This window comes from Sebastes umbrosus, chromosome 24 (assembly GCF_015220745.1).
Source record: "Sebastes umbrosus isolate fSebUmb1 chromosome 24, fSebUmb1.pri, whole genome shotgun sequence".
Classification (NCBI taxonomy): Eukaryota; Metazoa; Chordata; class Actinopteri; order Perciformes; family Sebastidae; genus Sebastes; species Sebastes umbrosus.
The window spans coordinates 10,792,291-10,812,476 of record NC_051292.1 but is presented as its reverse complement, the minus strand read 5'-3'; the positions used below and the strand labels follow the sequence as shown (position 1 = coordinate 10,812,476).

Here is a 20,186-nt window from a genome sequence, read left to right as displayed (position 1 = left end):
GAATAGACGCTCAGCATCTCGTCATGCTGCTGCCACGATTGTGGCGGTTGCTTGCCAACCCTTGCTTGTCAATGCTGCGGTTATTGCAACAGCCCTACCTGCAACGTGACTTTGAGGTACGTCTACACTTGCACATACAAAGACGCATGTGCGCTGTCCACACGAGGACTCATCATGACACAATTTTGATAATTTTTTTGCTTTAATTACATATGGACCAAACGATGAATCGATTAATGGAAAGATAATCTTCAATTAATGATAATAATCACTTTAGTGATTTCTGTATCTTGTCACTTGAAATCATTCAAATATCAACCTTAATAGTTTAAATAAAGAATTTGAAAGGGGCTGACAGTGGAGTTACAATATATTTTGTTTGCATCCTAATACCTTTCACAGTGTACATGCAGTTTCAAAGTCATGGTGGTCTTTATTAGACAATGTCTGTAAACATGACAGTATGACATGGATCATTCAGTGTGTATTCGGTAGTCTTTCACGAAAGACTTTATTGATTTCTACCTTTGGCCTCAGAGGAAGTTGTGCTTGAGATAAGAACAATCTGCTTCTTAATCAGCTTTTTTTAATCACATACAGCCTGTAAGGAAGTAAACTAACTGTTTACATGCACCCTCACACTCGGACTGATTAAAGTCAGTCGACTAGATAATCCTATTAAAACAGCCACGACCCACTCATTATACGACGCAGCTAATAATGAACTTCCTACACTGTGTTTGTAATATGTAATGCATGAAAAGATGCGTGCCGTACATCACATGGACGCTGATCACAGGACCAGTGAGTCGTCCACAAGTGATTCAACAACAGGGGGAAAAAAAGTTGTAACTCACTGTTATATCAGCACACGGATCATGTTGCCATCAATCTGTAAAAGAGAGAGAGAGAGTTTAAGTTTACAGATCACGAGTGGCCAAAGGAGTTCACCCACTCACAGGCTCAGCTGCAAAGTGACTAATGAGGGTTTAAGCACAAATTTAATCACGTACCACACACTTGCATGCTTAACATACCAGTTTAAGCTAAATGGCAATCATTCCACCCACATACCAGAGCAAATCTGTGAGATGAAAGTGGGAAATCTCAGCGAGAGCAGGTTTAAATGGGGGCGAGGAGGAGCTTTGTTACCACCTCATCCATCACAGTTAAAGATGGAGCACTGATCCATCACCGGCTGTCACGGTAGCATCTGGATAACAAATAACTTTTAGAATAACAGCAACTAGTGTGCAGACAAACTGCCTTTAAAGGAATACTCCACCAAATATCTATCTATTGAGTGTAAAATACTCTTGAAATGTGGCTGTAATGAAATAATTTGTGTAAAAAAAAAGTCTTGTTTTATTCAACCAACAGTCTCAAACCCAAAGATAATAAGTTTACTATCATATATAACAAAGAAAAGAAGCTAGAACTAGTGAACATTTGGCATTTTTGCTTGAGAAACAACTAAAATGATTAATCAACAATCAAACTAGTAGGCAAATCATTTTCTAATATAATAATTTAATGTAATACAATATATATATATATATATATATATATATATATAGGGCTGGGACAATACATCTATCTCCCGATTCAATACTATCACGATACTTGGGTGAAGATTCAATATGCATTGCGATTCTACAAGTATTATGATTCAATACCACGATTTTTTTAATACGAGACCATGAAGGGAAAAAGTTGAATCATACACTTCTAGGGACACTTATTTTTTGGAAAATCTCTAAATTGATGCAGTAAAAATGTTTGATTTTCAGCATGTATGTAGTCAGAGATGTCCTGTCAAATATATCCGTCATTGTCAGGAATTATTTATTAAATTTTTTCCAGCAACCCAAAAATAAAAAAATAAAGACATTTCCCTCACAACTTTCTCATTTCGGCTCGCTGCGGTTTGTTTTAGTTGACGCATACGGAACGAATATGAGGAAACGTTACTCAGACTACAACAATAAAAGTGGTAACTTCCTTCTACCTGCGTATAGACTCAAATGAAGCAAATGTTTTAATTTTGGCATTAAAAAAATCTATCTCAAAATCCCCACCCCTATTAAATATGCAGTATGATTGTGTAGTTGGCATTTGGCTTGTAGATCTTAAAGGGACTGTTTGTAACTTCTTACACGTATAAATCACCCGGGTCGGTGTCCCATGCGCGCTCACATATGCACACTCGCGTGTGGCTACACTGTTAAGACAAGACTCCAACACAAACTACACGGAAGCACCAAAACCGCAAAGTGATATCTAGTGAAGCCCGTCTTGCAATACAGTGTTGGCCGCGGTCGTAGTACGCGGGGGAGACAGTAGCTTCGGACTCCAGGGCCGGAGTCTCTGCTCCTCTGTTCCTCTGCCTGCCTGCCTTCACTCAGCTCGCTCCACCTCACGTGCATGCACGCTCACTACACACTGCAAAAGAGTTAGTAGCTCTGAGAATATCTAGTGAATGCACAGTGGACGTTTGTGCAGAATTAAATGCTGCAGCTCCTCCAGACCAACAGAGGTTTCCCGTGTCTTGCGAAGTGACGGGGCTCCGCAGCGAGACATGTTATCGTCTCTGACCGGGTGCCGGTGTCTCCCTCTGGACGTGATTGGGAGGCTGAGGCAGGAAAAGCCAACACTAGGATCAGCACTGATTCATGGAGCGACCTTCGTCTGGTCAGCTAACATTACTGCCAAGCAGCTGAAATATAGAGTGATATACAAGCGCGAGCCCGACGCTGACTTTCGTTGACATAACTGACAAAGGTGTCGCTGTTAACAAGCATTTCTGATTCTTACAAACAGTCCCTTTAATGTGATATGGGTAATGTGTCAGGGTCAGGTGTTGTGCCTGCTGGCTCACTGGAACAGGACCCTAATTAATTTAATTAATTACACCTGTGTTACCTTGCAATTACATGTAAAAATGACTGCTGTGAAAAAGGGCACAATTGGCCAAATGTACTGCTTGTTAGGAGAAGTTAGGAAGGAAGGACTTAAACTCTACTGTCACATGAACTAGCAGCAAGAAGCACTTTCAGCCCCAAGGACCAACAATTGGTAAATGATGTCTTTGTCCTGAGACAAAGTCATGCATATTCCCTCCAAACAACCACATTTAAACCTACAAAACCCCCATTAATGATTAAATCAGCCGGGTAATAATTAGCCCACACAGCAGCTGAGTGTGTGTGATCTAATAATCAATAAAGAACATTTATGACACATTTTACAGTCTTTTCACAGTTTACAACTTGATTTTATTACTCCAAAACTAGCATACACTTTCATTAACACGGTTGAATATTCGAAACGTCTCACTTGTGTGTTTAGTCGACGTCAATATTTCATGAAAATGACGGATAAAAGCAAAGCAAATAAGGTTTGTCCGATAATGGAAACGTTAGCTGTCCGATAACAGCAGCTTTACTACACAGTGTAACGTGAGCTGTCCGATAATGGGAGCAGCTAGCTAACAGTTGCACGCTCACGACTTTACTGATTAAAAAAAACATTTTTTGACATTCAATTTCAAGTTTTTGTCTATTCGGTAACTGTACCTGTCGATGTGGCGGTCACAGCCCGGCTTCTGCGTTCAAACTCCCCTCTTCCATCCCGGTAGAGAGCTTTCTGTGAGCCGGTGTCATGGAGCTCTCCGCTGCTCTGCTCTCTGGCCCCGGAGCCGTTGATGACGCTCACATGACCCGGCAGCGTCACGCCTCCTCATCATGCGCTCTGCTGCATGGCAGGGCACTGGGTTAAACCAGGGGGGTTAGGTTTAGACACTCTAAAGGGTTATTTAACAAATATGAGGGGTCACAAGATAAGATAAGATAAGATACGATAAGGTAAGATAAGAATTCAGGTGTTAAAGCAGCAAACATCAGCAAACAGAGTGAAACACAGGAGAGGTAAAGGTATACAAAAGTTATAAAAACAATAATAGAGATATAAAAGACACAGAGTGAATGGGTGAACATAGTGTGTACAGTCCATCAATAAATAAATGTAGTATGTACAATAAATAAATGTAATAATATGTACATATGTGCAGTCTATAAAGTGGTATATAGGATGTATAGTGTAAAGTAAGTGTGCCAGTGGTTAGAGTCCTAGATGGTTGCAGATAGGGCATGTTTAAAGGCAGATAGTGCATGTTTAAAGTTCTTAAAGTCCTAATAGTTCTCATATTTATGTGTTCTCAAAAACATATTACTGTTAGGATGATTTTTCCAGATTATTCTCAAAGATATTGTTGAAATACAGGCTATTTCCACCACTTCAGACACTCAAATCAACACAAATTAGTTTTAAGGGGTCACAAGCGGGACAAAAATGTTGGGAACCACTAGGTTAAAGGAGCTGACAGCCTGCTGCAACCTAGGAAACTACTGAATATTACAATATCCCCTGTACGTTGTCAATGCTTTTGCACTACATAAATTAAAGGTGTTATTGATGAGAGTGATAAGATTCAGCTACTAGATGTTGCATTCTCTCTCCCCTTACAAAAATAAGTTTATTCAAGTATGCTATTAGTATACTTCTTTTAAACTTGAAATAAGAGAGTTTGCTTTCAGTATACTTGTTATGCACATATCAGAGATAAACTTAAAATTATACTTAAGTATACTTGGCTTATACTGACAAGTATACAGAAAAGTCTAAGTGTACTTGGCATAGTATATTTGGCTACTACAAGTACTACAAGTTTGCTAAAGAAAACTTACAAGTATACTTGTAGTAAAAACTATTAAACTAGTAGTTTACTGAGAGCATACTTTAAAGTGTATATTCATTCATCAGAAAGGACTGAGAGGTCCAAAACAGCCACACTCCGACTGTATCTGCTTGACAATATATTGCAGCTCCATATTTGACAACGACGAGCAGGGTGATTTTATCTTTGCACATCCCTGATTTGTCCTTTTAAAACCAACTGCAAAGAACAGAAAAGTTGTGTTGAGCCAGGAAATACTCATCTCACTCACATTCAGCTCAGGTATTGAAAGGTTTTATTCATAAAAATATATATTTAAACAGTTTTCTGAAGCTCTTCAGCCTTTACAGAACAGGCCCCGTCGATGTGACGTCACGATGACGTGTTAACGATTCATTGTGCCACGTCGGCTGACTGAAGGACCATGGGATATCCACCGCTGAGGGCAGATTACTGACTCACATGCCAACCGGTTTCTGAGGTCACATGTCTGAAGCTCCACATGAATGGGATATTGTAGGAAGCTGGAGGCATGCTTTCTTCTTTCTAAAGGAATTTAGACATTCACACCAAGTGTGACTCACAATAAGTGCAAGACATCAAGAAAATTATACATTAGTGAGGTCATAGGTCAAGATCATAGTTGGCTTTACATCATTCCTCTGACCAGAAAGTGTTCATATAAGAGAGGAGCCAGGAACAGCAGCTAAATGTGCGGCTACTTATAGATTAACTGGAGGAGACAGGAAATGATTCAGCGGGGAAAAGATGACGAGAGCTACTCCTTTAAAAGTGGTTGCAGTCTGCAGCTGCAATAGGAAGTTACTCGGCTTTTCCAGCTTGTAGGAGAAAGGTAACCGCACATTTACTGAAGAATGCATATGCAAAATAAAGGATGCATCCTCGAAATGTGCTCGTTTAAACCATAAGTATGCGCTCCGTCCTGCAGGAATGCTCTGTCCTCTGTTTCCACTCTGCATTCCACTCTGACCATTCCTCCTGTTTCAGTGTCAAAGAAAATACTAGAAGCATTTAACAGGCCGCAGGAAAATGTCTTTTTGGCATCGTTTTGAAAAGTTATAAAAGTTGCTCAATCCATGCAGAATCATGGGATCTTTCGAATGAGGTGAAAACAGGAAAACCACTAACACAAGGGCAGTCTCACGCAATGATACACAATATAATTAATAATATAAATAGAATTATAATTCACTGTGACTGATTAATCAGATACTTGTATTTAGAGGCAGACCCAGCCGCTGTGGTACCACTGCTGCCCACACCCGCTGCAGGTCACAAAAGTCATTGCGTCATCGTCAGGGCCGCTCTGCCTTACCCATGCGGGCAGGAAAAGGGCACCCCTGGACACCTGCGTCACCTTACAGTCCGACCCCCCACACTTTCTGCAGCGGATCTTCTGCGTCTGCGTCCCTTCTACCCCCTGAGGAAGCTGCCTTTCGCTCACACCCCGGGACGAGTACTCCTCCCTCAGCTGCCGCAGCTCTGCGCCGGCCATCTCCTCCGCGGACATCCGGGCGAAGGCCTCAGGCGATAGCGAGCCGCCCAGGAGGCCCTGACGTAGATGCCGGTTTTTAGTGTTCCTCAAGTTGGCCACCTTGCTCCTCACGCAGGCTTTGTATTTGACATGGCTGTGTTTGTGCAGCTCGTGGGTGTGCCGCTCGATGTCTGCAGCCAGCTCTGCAGCCTTATCTTGATCAGGAAGGTCGGGGCAGAGGGCGGCAAGAAGGAGCTGAACACATTTTGATCTTACAGGTGAGAAACTGGATGAAGAGGTGCTCTCTGCAGTGAAAGAGGATGGTGATTCTGGTTCTGCACACTTCACCTTAGTGTCACATGTCTGTGTTGAATCATGGGAATCCCCTTGCTTGGAAACTCCCGCATCTGGTAGAGAAACCCTACGAGAGTGCTCAGCATCCTTCACACCTGGTGTATCTCTGCTGTACTGTCTCTTCCACTTAGACAACAAGCTCTTCGCTGTCTTCTTCACGCTGTCATCAGAGCAGCTCCTCAGGAGCCTGTAGAGCGCTTTAACAATGTCTGACGTCTCCAGCTGCTCTGCTTTGATGTGCGACTTATCAAGGTCACCGAGGAGGGTCAAGAGGTTCCCATAGCTCCTGTCTGCATTGGCTCGCTCTATCTGCACAGCACAGTGGACTAGTTCTTTTGCATCCATGGTGGCTGCAGAGAGATAAGACACTTAAATAACACCTAAAAGTACCAATACATATCTGTTTAAGTATGCACCATTTAACATATTCAAACCTTAATTTCTGTGTGTTTGTGTTGGTTTACCTGTAATCCCTCATGGTTTGCTGCTACTTCACACAAGCAGTACGCCTGAAAAACGTCTGCATTGGAGCAGCCATGTTGGATCTGGGATCAAAACAGGAAGTTGCCTGAATTCCCCTCTAGATGGTGCCATAGCCTCACAGAATTGGACACTCATGGGTAGTTTGCCATAACTTTCTAATGAAGGAACTATGTGTACTTTAAGCTGAGCATGTATAACACCTCTTTTTTATTAGATTTTCCTCAAATTGTTTTGACCTAGGAATCATTTTTCTAAAGAATGGTGTCGTCCTGAATCCTATAATCCTCCTTGTAGGACTTTGTGGTGTGTTAAATCTGTTATTGTATCATAATAATACCCTTCCCAAAAAGAAGTTTATTCAATTGTGCAATTAATGTACTTCATTTAAACTTGTGTATGCTTTCAGTTTGCTTTTTATGTTCTTATCAGAGATACTTAACAAAATTATACTTAAGTATACTTGGCTTATACTGACAAGTAAACAGAAAAGTCTAAGTATACTTGGCTTATACTGACAAGTATACAGAAAAGTATATTTGCCTAAGATTTAGTACTACAAATTCACTTAAGAAAACTTACAAGTATACTTGCGGTAAAAACTATTAAATTAGTAGTTTACAGAGTATACTTTAAATTATACATTCATACCAACAGTATACATATAAGTTCACTTGTAGTATAGTTCTCTTTATAGTATAGTTGCTTTACAAAATTACAACTCAGTTGTGTAGTCAAAGATTAATATTCTTACACTTAAAGGTATACTTTTATAAACTAAAAAGTGGGCCAATTTAGTCCCAAGAAGTATTGAAGTAGTACACTTACAAGTATATTACTAGTACATTGATATTAGTATACTTACTATATAAAGTATACTTGGGAAATATACTGGTTTACTTCATAAAATAAACTTGAAGTATACTGTAGGGCCTTGCAGTTGTGCTGTGGCTTGTCTAACGTGTACTGTAGGATTTATGTGAGGATTTAGGTGTTTGCATTTGGCTTTTCGGGTTATTCTCTATTCAGACACCAGGCGAGATTTCTGTGTAACTCTTTTCTGTGCGCTGACAATAACAACAAAGCTGGATTAACGTCTGTGTTAAAGCATAGGAAGAGGGGAGGGTGTAAATATTCAATAAAGTGATACATTCAAGACTGTTCATTGGTTATCTGTATGATTATGACTCTTCTGGGTGGTTGTGAAGCTGATGGAGGATTTGCATGAGCTGTAGAGTTACATGTACGGATCCTGGTTGCAGAAACATGCCGTCCTCACATCCAAACGGCCTCCAGACAAGGATTTAAGAGTGGATGGTATATATCACAGCAGGGTGAGGCAAGCCTTTTCAGCTGTTGTGTGATTATATGTAATATAGGCAGAAGATGAAAGAGTACGCAGGATAATTCATGGTTGTGGAGCGGGGACAAGAAATGTTTCCGTGCGTCAAAACCACTACAGTAGACAGAGTAGTTAGCAGGTAGTTGTAATTATGTCCTCTTAATGAGACAGTTTCATATAATCACACACTTGAGAGTGTGTGGACGTAAATATAGAAACTCTGGGTGGTTGAAAAGTTGCATATTTAACATAATTTGAATGGCAGCAAAAACTTTATTTAGGGACTGTATGAAAAGTATTAGGGTGGGGAGGAGGGCAGAAATGGGGGGGTTCATGTTTGCCCTTTAAAAAATGCGAGACCCTCCTCAGTCATCATTTGTAACAATTTGATCCTATTTTATTTACAATACATCTATCAAGGGAAGGCTGAAATTAAATATTAATCTAGGGTCAAAAAACAAAAACACAAGACTCCCTCCTGCTAATTGATGTCACAATTGATTCATCTGTTTTGTCAGCTAATTGTTTAATCATTTGATCAATAAATTATCAGAGAAATAGTGAAAAATGTCCACATTTTGTCCGACAGTCCATTATGGGATTAATAAACTAGTGGCAGATAAATTGTTTTAGCTCTATTTTCCTCCCTTGAGCAAACAGAAAAGATAGTCCTCCCCTTTTTCTGACCCCTCCCCCCTCCCCTACACATTTTCGTATAGTCCCTAAGGAGACATTTCACTCCAAGAGACACTTTAATTAAATTATTCCGCCTTTGTCGGATGCATTATCTTCACATCTGCCTTGACGTTTTTGATGGATTTGACAAGTACAGTTTGTAATCTGTGATACATAATGTCCCTTTGGCATGGCTCCACTGACTGTGAATGGAAAGCCTGCTGCCTTTGTGTACATAAATCACACATGAGCTGGACTAGAATTTGAGTTTTTAATTCACATTTAATAGCAACGCCATAAATCAAAGCTTCCACTCCCATTACATTATGTTATAATTCACCTACAAGTCTCTCCATGACATATAAATAGATGCTATTACGTAACCTGAGGGATGACATCACCCTCTTGATCAGCTTTTTAAACCCCCAAATGGGAAGTGGAAGGAGGCTTTTAAGCAGCATTAATGTTGAACTTTTGCTTCTGAACACAAGTGTGCAGGCTTAAGGAGATTTCTGGAAGTGTATCCGGTGATGTGTAACGTTGGATATTCAAGTTTTGTGTTTTTTTGTTTGTGTATTTTGTGGACTGAGGGTCCCCCACCTCAAACTGTGTGATGCTTCTATATGTGTGTGTGTAGAGATGGGTGGAGTCCGGCTGGGCCTTCAGTGAAGAGACTAAAGAGAAACCTCCCCCAGCAGTCGACACACCGCAGGGCCCCCTGCCTTCTGCTTCTTCAACCGCACATGACTGGAATTCCCAAAAACACACACGAGGCTCCTTGGATCTTATCAAGTCATTGCACTGCGGCTTGCTCTGTCTCCTTCCTTTGCCTGGAATGGAATTTTACCAGCACGCTGCCGCCGTGACGCCCAGCCGTCGACAGGTGGCGCTCCCTGCATTGGAGCTGTATGAAGGAGTGGAGTCCTGCTGTATCACATCCTGCTTTTGTTGTCTCCGCCTCTTGTGCAGACCACGCCACACTTGATGGCGTGTTCGCATGAGCACACACACACACACACACACAGACAAACTACCCCTCCTGAGGAGGAGGGAGGCCTCTCTTGTTAAAGTGATCAGTTTCTTCATGGGCAGACATACATGACAACATGCTAAGTCCCTGCTAGACCCCCCGCAATCTGAAAACACCCCCCCCCTCAACACACACATTCATACAGCACAAGTGTGTGTCGTGCTGTATGAATGTGTTGTGTGTGTGTGCACACAAAGCGAAACCAAAGAATAAAAGGTGTTCACAAAAATGGTGAAATCATGACTCATGTGGCTGTAAAATAGTCACTTTATGAAGTGTTTTTGTCCCACATCCTCAGTGCTATTATATTTAAGAACTGTAAACACATTATTTGGGGGGGAGGGGAGGATGGGAGGTTGGAAAAGGGGATGGGTTGTGTATTTTTTCTTTTCGCTGAGGGGAGGGTAGTCTCACTTTTTTGGGAGAGTAGAAATCTTTTCCCACCACACTAAATGTTATGTCTTCATTAATTTAAAGGAGCAGTGTGCAGCATTTACGGGGATCTATTGGCAGAAATGGAATATAATATTAATAAGTATGTTTTCTTTAGTGTATAATCACCTGAAACTAAGAATCGTTGTGTTTTCCTAGAATGAGCCGTTTATATCTACATATATGGAGCAGGTCCTCATCACGGAGCCGGCCACCATGTTTCTACAGTAGCCCAGAACGGACAAACCAAACACGTATTCGCGTCGGCCATCGTAGTTTTCCTACACGCTTGGCGCAGGGGAGAAGTTTCAGTTGGTTTCAATCTGCAACCTCACCATTAGATGGCGCCAGATCCTACATACTGCAAATTTAAGTTCAGCCTTTTGTTATGTTTGTTAAAGTTAATACTTATAATTTCAGTCCTGGCATTCTGCGGTCTGTTATTTCTTTATAACAGACCGTTGCTATGAGCTCAGTTCTGATCTCAGACTCTGGCGGACCATTTCTGTTTCAAATTATTGTTTTCTTAAGTAAGTAATTGTTGTGAAAGAATCCCCTTCAGGGCGGTGCAAGACCCCTCTGCGAACCCTGTCAGGGTTTATTTCACAACAATGACTGGCTTGCTGTACATTATACTTTACCTATAGTAAGGTTTGAATTAAATTAAACCATCTTAGATTATTTTGCCTTTTTTGTTCATTTAAATTAGTCAAGCTTTAAAATGACAGTATTGTCTCTGTCATGCTTGCATGATTTTGAACTGACTTTGATTGTCTTTTGATACCTTTTATTTTATTTTAATGCTTTTTTTTTACTGGTTCTGGTTTAATGTCTTTTATTACTCTATTATTTGCTCATAATATTGCTTAACTGTTGCCTATTTTCTTTATTTTTGAAATGTTTTCTACAAAAAAACATGTCATTTTGAATTACTGGTTGTTATTGACAGGAGATTATGTATTCGGTTTTGTGTGTGTGTGCAGCTTTGTGTCCGTCTGAAAAGTTTTCTACAAATAATGTAGTTTTGAATGACATTTTTTTAATTTAATTTTGATGTTATAATTATTATCTCTGCCAGGAGATTATGTATTCAGTCATGTGTGTGTGTGTGTGTATCACTGCGTCTGTCCGTCCGTCCACAGTTGTACCAATTAAATTCTATTGTATTGTTTTACAAATTGTTTTGTATTTGCACAGATTAAGCAAACAAGATATGATATGGAAATAGGGAGCTTAAGAGCAATTGGTAGGTGGATTTCTATTCAACTGGGTGATATTAGATATGAGGTAGATATTGTTAAAGGCTGTGGTTTTCATGCTGGGAGAGCAAAGTCAACCTCTATTTGTGTCTGTGCTTAATGCTCTTGACAGGGTGTGTGTGCGCAAGAGAGTTTGTGTGTGACGGGGGGGTTGCCTGGCCGCCCCTTACCCATCACACCCACCCATCATGACCTTGAGGGTGATAACACATGACTGGAGTGACGTTTCTTTCTCTTTGTGTTTCCTTCCTCTCCGTTTCTGCCACCGAGTTCATTCCGTTTTGACTGACACTCTTTCTGTGTTTCTATTTTCGGGGTTATAAACCAGACAAAGTGTCACAGTCTTCATCTTAACAGCCTCACACCGCCTCAGGCAGGAAACGAGACTCCCCAAACACGCAACCGCAAAAAAACTAGCGACTGTTATGTCTGCTCTGGCTCATAATCATAATATTGTGCTTTTCTGATCACACTCTTGTCAAAGCCAGAAACAATACGGACGTGGTATCAGCTTGTTTGTGGTTCCCCCTGCAGCGTGGAGTCAAGTGACAAGATACAGTAACACAGAAGTTTATGTTACTTCTTTAATTTCATATCACTTCTTGTGATGTGATGCAACACTTTTCTTGGAAAGTTGAAACTGTAGGTTTCAACTCTGTTAACCCATCACACCAAAAGCAGTGACCTGAAGTAGAAAAAGAAAATATGAGTATTGATTTTAATACTCTCATGACTTTGCTCTGAAGGACGTGACATACCAATCCTCTGTGGTTACAGCCATATGTTCCCTGCGATGAATTATCCACATTGTTTCAACACATTTGTTTTCCCATGAAACCCCCTCTCCCACACACACACACACACACCAACTGGACACATGCTCTGCCTTATGGGAAATCCGCCACCACCGTCCCTGGGGTTACAAATAACCACATCCTCCCACGATGCTCGCAGTTGTGCAGCATCTACTGGACTAAGGTTTGTAATGTGATCACGGTGGAGGAGCGAGGCTCCAAGTGCAATCTGTGCACAGGTGTGAGGGGCTGTTCACGGCTCTTTAGTTTGGTTCAGCTGTGACAGCAACGGCGATCAAGTGGCACCAAATGAATCCAACATTACTCCTACTGTTACTGAAAAAGTAGTTCAAAATGACCCCCCGTATACCCTTTTTTGCTTGATTTATGAAAAACTCTGCAAATAATATGTCTTTATGAATGATGGGTTGTTTTTGTTGGAGATTATGTATCTGTGTGTCTGTCTGTCTGTCCACGGCTAATCTGGCATACCCTTTTTTACTTGATTTATGAAAAGTTCTCTGAAAATAAATGTCGTTGTGAATGACGGGGTACTTTCTTTTAGTTTTGATGGTATTGTTTGTGTTTTGTATTGTTCTCCAATTGAGGTTGTGGGTATTTGTAAACTATAAATGCTGTTGTCAGTGGTTTTAGTCCGTGCTAAGTACTTCTCTCTATAAAAATAAAAATTAAACAAACGTATATAGCATCATCTTCTGCAGACATTTAGCATACAAAGGAAGAAAAATAATATTCATAGGCACCTTTAAATTGTATTTCTAACTATTTTTAATCTAAAACCTAATCCCAACCTTCAGGTGAGGTGGACCAATAACTGATATGTAATCCACATACACATTTAGATTTCACATATCCGGCTCATAAAGATTCAAACATTACTTCACTCCTACCTCATAAAGAGCTATAACCACACAGGCAATGTGCACACACAGTTAAACATCTACCTGTATGACGAGGTTTAAACAGGTGTGATTAAGAACTCTGAAGATAAGAGCTGAAAGTGCTATTGTCTTGAAGGGCGCTGCCTTGTGTGTAAAATGACCAATAAAATAACAGAAGGCTCTTCTGTGCCATATCTTCTCTCTCTCAGATATGAAGATATTTTTATGAATCAACTTTATAAATTTCCCCAAAACATAACTCCTGAGATGATTTAGTTGCTGTTTAAAACGATCAAACTTGCACATGAACAGTATTTTTGCAAAACAGAAGGGCAGCATGTACTGTCCTTTTTACATTTTTAGCCTCCCCCTTCTCTCCCCCTCACTTCTCTGGTAATTTCCGTTGGGTGATTGAGTTCTGAATTCCAGATATCCCACAGTTAAGATTCATGGGCCTGCAGTGTGTGTGTGCACAGGACACTTCTTTTACCTCTTCCACCTTTCAATCTTATCCCCTACACACTTCTTTTTTCCCGTCTTCTCTTTCTCCTTCATTTCCTGCTCTTCACCTCTCTTCCACTGCTCCTCTGCAGATTTACCAAACACATTCCTCCGACATCCTCCATTTCTCCTCTCGGCGCCTGCCCTCTACTTTCAACCAATCTGATGAATGCACGATTAGGAGCATTAGGGCTGCACGAAGAGAGGTGCAAAATAAAAGTGCGAAAAAGTGTAGGATGAGGTGTGTTTTCAGACACAAGCCACGGAAATGCACACGCATGCATTTACTGCACGCGTGTGTTCATGTGCACGCTCGCACGTGCCTAAAAATTCCTGCTTGGTCATGTGGTGAAGATATTAACAGCCAAATGAGAGCAGGAGTTGCCACCTCTCTCCCTCTTTCACTGTTAAGTAATCAATAAAGACACACACAAACACGCACTGTTTAGTTTGAGCCATGAGATGAGAAAGCTGTGAACACATTAGGTGTCGAAAAAGGTGCAATCACTCCTACAGATCTTCTGTCTGATCAAAAATAGAAACGCTGAAAAATATGCATTTCTGCATTAAACTCAGCTTTTTAGTGACTTAAAGTGAAACTACGTCACTTTTGAAAGAAGAAATAACTCAATCTTCCTCTTACAGATGAAAAGTTAAACTTACAAGCAATAAAACAAACCCTGGCTCATTTTATTACACTCAGCTTTTTTGCCGCTACAACCTATCTGGTATGACCAGTAGCTTATGTAAGCAAACTTCAAATAGATGCTGACATTAATGAGTATTATTGCTGACTTTATGACTCTTTTTCTAGTCTACATTTTATCATGTCAAGGACAAACAGAGAATGGGAATCTTGAGATATGAAGGCAAATTCAATGTCATTATCTTGCAATTACCACTTATGGCCACAGTGGCCGCTGTTCAGCAGACGTTATGTAGTCCACGCTAGCTGTGTTAGCATGCTTACATACTTAACTAAGATGGTGAACATGGTAAACATGTAGCTATATCTACGGAAAGTATTCGTGTAATATCCACGAAATACATTTTTATGTAATCCACATAATTAAGAACCAGGAAGTTAAAAGGGCGGAGGTCGGGGTGGGTCAAAAAACACCGGACTTTTGCCCAGGAGACCGCTGTGAAACCAGAAGTTAACGTTGATTTATTCGTCACGTCACTTCCATACTTAAGTTAAGCCACTTCCGGAGTCATTTTAACCCAAACCACTATCTTTCCCTAAACCTAACCAAACAGTTCTGTTGCCTAAATCTAACCAAGTAGAGTAGTTTCCTGTGAAGACGGAAACAAGCGAAGATTGATTATGTGTTGCTGGACAGTCGTAGGAAAACGCACAAATAAATTAGGAATTACTTCTTGTAATATGTCGTACAAACTGCTGTATGAGGATACGTTGACCTGCTAAACACCACCATGCTAGCATTGTTGTTGTGAGCATGTAAGCTTGCTGATGTTGTGGTACAGCTTCACAGAGCTGCAAGCATGGCCGGAAATCTCTTTAGAGGAACCAAAAGGAAAAGAGTTCCAGTCCTTGTAACTTTAGCTAAGAAAAATCCTTCAGCTTCCGTTACTGTAATTTTATCTTCATACCAGTCCAGAATATATTAATAAATACTGTAGCAGAAAAAGTGCATAATTTACTTTAATTAAAGGAGAAAAGGCTGCAGTGCAGAGGTCAAGCAAACCTCTCGGTATGAACACACAACACACTGGACATCACACACATCTGATGACTGGCCGACTGAAACCTGCTGCTCTCCACTGGTCCTGGCACTTCTGCAAATAGTTAACCTCTGACCTGCTGCACATGTGGAATCTGACAGACGGAGGTGGTGGTCACTGAACTTTAAACCTTTCTGCAGCCAAAACTCTACTGAGAGGATAAAAGCTGCTCTCACAACGAGGCTGGCATGATGAAACACACGTGTACACACTCTAAGTGGGGACATCTGAAGACGGAGCGCAGGTCATGCTCCTTTCATTCCGCCTTGGCTTTGAACTATAGCCCTTTGTAACTCGGTTGATCTGAGGTAAACCACAACGCCGCATCTCACTTCCTCGCATTCAGCATGTAGCACTTGTCTCAGTCCAAAAGGGGAACTTTAAAGTAAAAACACACACATACAATGTGCCAGTGCACAGCTTAGAGGAAGTAACACTTAACAGGACGATGGTGAGTCGGGTTGTCTAGCATCAAGACTTGATAGCATTTTTTTACTTGTCAAAACTAGCGCAGCCTACTAAAAAAATGCTGTTTTGGGACTTTTATTTAGATTTTGACTTTAAAATGACCTTGAAATAAGATGTAGTAAATTGATTTCCATTGACAATAAGTAATATGATTTCACCAGATGTGCAGAAATTGTGATTTGATGCTCAAAACTTGACCTAATGACTTCTAGCGAGTGGATCTTTTCCATAGACTGTATATAAGAAGTGGACGTAGTCGACTTGACGTCACCCATTAGTTTGTGGACTTCCGTTTTGAAGCCTCAAATTCAGCATTTTGGCCATCGTCATCTTGCTTTTTGTCCGTAGCCGTGGCTTTTGGTCTTCGCCATCTTAATAATAATAATAATAATAGCTTGGATTTATATAGCGCCTTTCATGAAACCCAAGGACGCTTAACAAAGACATAAATAAACACAACAAATGTAACAGAAGCTAGGGGCCATAGGCCTTGGTGAAGAGGTGGGTTTTGAGGAGTCTTTTGAAGGTGTCCAGAGATGGTGCGTTGCGGAGCTCTACGGGGAGAGAGTTCCAAAGTGTGGGGGCTGTCACACTGAAGGCTCTGTCCCAAAAGTTCGCATTCTTGTGTGAGGGATGGAGAGCTGACCCGTGCCTGAGGATCTAAGGTTCCGGGGCTGTGTGTAAGGGTGGAGGAGGTTAGATAAATACTGAGGAGCCAGGGCATTGAGGATTTTGTAGGTGATGCGGGACTTGACCGGGAGCCAGTGGAGGTGGATGAGGGTGGGGGTGATGTGCTGCTTTTGGCTATTTGCAACCAGAAGTGACACAAGAGGGTGGAGCTATGTACAGCTGAACGCTGAATAAACTGAAAACACACTGTGAAAGGGTTAAAGTTCTGCGTCAAAAACACGGACAACTACCATTTAGTGTCTATTTGACACTAAATGGTACCAGGATTTACTAAGTGAACATCATAGTGTATTGAAGAAGACTTGAAACTAGCAATTGAGACCATAAAGTCATTTTCTCATAGACTTCTATACAATCAGACTTCTTTTTGCAACCAGAGGAGTCGCCCCCTGCTGGTTATGAGAAAGAATGCAGCACTTCCGTATTGGCTTCACTTTTCAGACTCCGGAGTTGCCCACTGATCTTTTCACAATGATCTACAAAAGCAACAAACCGTGGTTCATTTTACAAACAATGAAACCCTTCCTGTGAGCACCCGAGCATCCTTCGAAGACAAATTGATCGTATAACCTCCTTAAAGGCCAGCAGTTACATCAGCAGTTGAGAATTAGTGAATGACCATTTTAGGCCATTTTGTTTCTATGTCTAAACATACCAAAAGAAGTGCGGAGACTCTCGGGTTAATTATGTGTACTGACGGTGAAACACAGCAGCTGTGGGCAGCGGTGGAAAAGGGGAAATGTTTTGCTGGTGCAAAGGTTCACAATCTCGCCCTGGCTGCCTCGACAGGGTTACATAACAGTAAAACATGTGAAAGGAAAAAAAGGCAGGAGACCGAAAAAAGAGGGGAAAGATAGAGGAGAGAGAGAGAAGGGGAGGAGGGAACGAAACTAGATGATGTCATGCATTTCATAGTAAACGAAGGGGATCAAGTCAGCAGAGCAAACACTTACATCACACTTTTTTCTCTTTCTTTTAGTCAGATGCCGAGACAATGAGCGACAGCTACGACGCAGACCTACAATTTCAGCAGATCTGCTGCAATCGGGCCTTATTTGGCATCCCAGGGAAGAAAAAAAGGAAGGAAGGAGGCGCTGGCCAAAATTCCACATCAGGTTTTTATCAAACCAAGACTGATGTGGTGTCAGCAGCAGCAGCAGCAGCCTTTAAACGTCCTCTATGAAAGCTAGATAACAATATCTGGAGGCTATCAGGTCAGCCATTTTAAGGCCTGAAGTCTCTCCTTCAAGTAGAGAGTAGTGGCAGCACATCACCCCCACCCTCATCCACCTCCACTGGCTCCCGGTCAAGTCCCGCATCACCTACAAAATCCTCCTCCTCACCTACAAATCCCTCAATGCCCTGGCTCCTCAGTATTTATCTAACCTCCTCCACCCATACACACAGCCCCGGAACCTTAGATCCTCAGGCACGGGTCAGCTCTCCATCCCTCACACAAGAATGCGAACTTTTGGGGACAGAGCCTTCAGTGTGACAGCCCCCACACTTTGGAACTCTCTCCCCGTAGAGCTCCGCAACGCACCATCTCTGGACACCTTCAAAAGACTCCTCAAAACCCACCTCTTCACCAAGGCCTATGGCCCCTAGCTTCTGTTACATTTGTTGTGTTTATTTATGTCTTTGTTAAGCGTCCTTGGGTTTCATGAAAGGCGCTATATAAATCCAAGCTATTATTATTATTATTATTATTATAAGTAAACAAAGACATGTTTCTGGCCTCTGATCACTTGTGGAGCAAAAACACACATCTACTCTCATCTGGGAGCTCATGTGGAGGTTTCTTTGTCTGCCACTGATTCGTTGTGGCGACCCCGCAGCACAAACAGTTCATTTTAACACATAAAGACACATTCAGCCGCTCACATCTGACACAACAACTAACAGGAAACCGAACAGACACCTCCTTGTCTGCTCTCTGCTCGCCCGTTTTCAGAAATAGCCGCCCCCGCTGTTATCAAGCCTGGGTCACACTTCCTGTCTTTCTGCAGTTTGAATCCACGCAAGGGATTCTGGGAAAGGACTGGAAGTACAGGAGGCCCCGCCCCCCCCCCCCCTCCTCCGCCCACCTCTGCTTAAAGCAGGAAGTCAGCGCTCCCACTTCCTCCTTGGCGAGAGCGAATGCAGAAGTGGAGATGGTTTAGGTCGCAGAAAGGTCGCTCTCAGTTCTCTATGTGAACCTCTTCGTCGTCCTCTTCCTCCCTGTTATCAGTGTTCACAAGTCTTCACATTTAGATTTAAAAAGATATATTCACCAACACCTCGCTGCTGCAGACCCAGGCCGTATTGCTGGGCCCGCTGGAGGGAAGGGAGGCAAAGTAGAACCAGAACCAGGACTGCGCGGAGCAGACTGTCAGACCCTGCTGCAGTAAAATGAGAGGTTTTCTAAAGGGACTCTGGTGCATGAAAACACTACCGCTTTTGTCCACAGGGACCGCCAAAATCAACACAAAATGAAAGTTCCTCATTCCAGCTTTGAGCAAAAAGAATCCAGTTTGTTTTTCATCTGTGAACCAGAGTTAAAAAAAAAACACACACACACACATTTTGTTATGTGGGTCACACAGAAACTTGGCAAAGCATTAATTGTGACCTTTGCAATGCTGTTGCAATATTTCATAACAAACACATGTATAAAACATAAAACATCTGCATAAGCCTTTCGGTTTTGGTGCGAGCAAAACAACTTCTTTCTACAGTCAAACTGAGAATGCAGCGCAGATAAAATATAAAAAATGTTGTCTTCTGAGAAATGAAGTGCTGTGAAACAGGAAGTCAACAAAAAGTACTGTAGAAGAAAGATGAGGCAGGTTGAAGAAACTAGGTGCGCTGAAAGACTACAACACATGCAACTCCCATGATGCACTGAACTTCGGAGAATAATTCTATAAAAACAGACAAAAGTGGGCTTTGTGAGATAGTACACAGGATTTTAACAGTCCCTCTTTTTTCATTCATGACATCTCGCCCTTCTAGTTTTTGCCTTCACACACGAGTCGTACTTCTTTTTGAGCATGACCCGACCTTTAGTCTTCATCCCTAACATGACGTACCACAATATGACATGATGGGACTTGAAGTCTTCGCTTGACCACCATCAAATGTCTAAAATAAATATTACAATTAACTTTCAAGAACTGAAAACACACTGTGAAACGGTTAAAGACAAAAACACGGACACCTACCAGACTGGACAACGCCGTGGTAGCGACCTGTCAATCACAAGGTAGCCCCGCCCTAAAGCATTCCCTGCTTTATGGTCTAT

At 41.6% G+C, this 20,186-nt stretch overlaps 2 protein-coding genes and 1 long non-coding RNA gene across 11 annotated transcripts in view; 1 reads left to right on the top strand and 2 right to left on the bottom strand.

Moving 5' to 3' along the window:
• Positions 1-3,771, bottom strand: part of LOC119483480 (ras-related protein Rab-9A-like) — a 52,325-nt gene extending 48,554 nt beyond the window's left edge. For 3 of the 8 annotated variants that reach the window (XR_005205695.1, XR_005205696.1, XR_005205697.1), the window contains exons 1-2: positions 3,576-3,766; positions 858-892 (exon numbers count right to left, since the gene is read on the bottom strand). The gene's annotated coding sequence lies outside the window, so the exon portion shown is untranslated. Of the gene's footprint in view, positions 1-857; positions 893-1,074; positions 1,214-3,575 lie in introns of all 8 variants that reach the window. The other 5 variants (XR_005205699.1, XM_037761589.1, XR_005205698.1 and 2 more) reach the window with 5 other exon arrangements.
• A 1,236-nt stretch (positions 3,772-5,007) lies between these two features.
• On the bottom strand, positions 5,008-8,814 carry LOC119484003 (transcription elongation factor A N-terminal and central domain-containing protein). The gene is made up of 2 exons (XM_037762558.1): positions 7,049-8,814; positions 5,008-6,934 (listed from the first exon to the last, which is right to left on the bottom strand). The coding sequence occupies exon 2, from the start codon at positions 6,927-6,929 to the stop codon at positions 5,976-5,978; it is 954 nt and encodes a 317-aa protein (XP_037618486.1). The 5' UTR covers positions 6,930-6,934; positions 7,049-8,814; the 3' UTR covers positions 5,008-5,975.
• Positions 8,815-17,049: 8,235 nt separating this feature from the next.
• On the top strand, positions 17,050-18,155 carry LOC119483364. 2 transcript variants are annotated; one of them, XR_005205661.1, is made up of 2 exons: positions 17,050-17,430; positions 17,883-18,155. It is a non-coding gene; the product is annotated as an uncharacterized LOC119483364 (long non-coding RNA). The 2 variants fall into 2 exon arrangements; XR_005205662.1 differs by having other exon boundaries at positions 17,050-17,502.
• The last annotated feature ends 2,031 nt before the right edge of the window (positions 18,156-20,186 follow it).

What these genes read in the sequence shown, in the direction of transcription:
- LOC119484003 (XM_037762558.1), bottom strand. Translation starts at nt 6,929, where the DNA reads ATGGATGCAAAAGAACTAGTCCACTGTGCTGTGCAGATAGAGCGAGCC.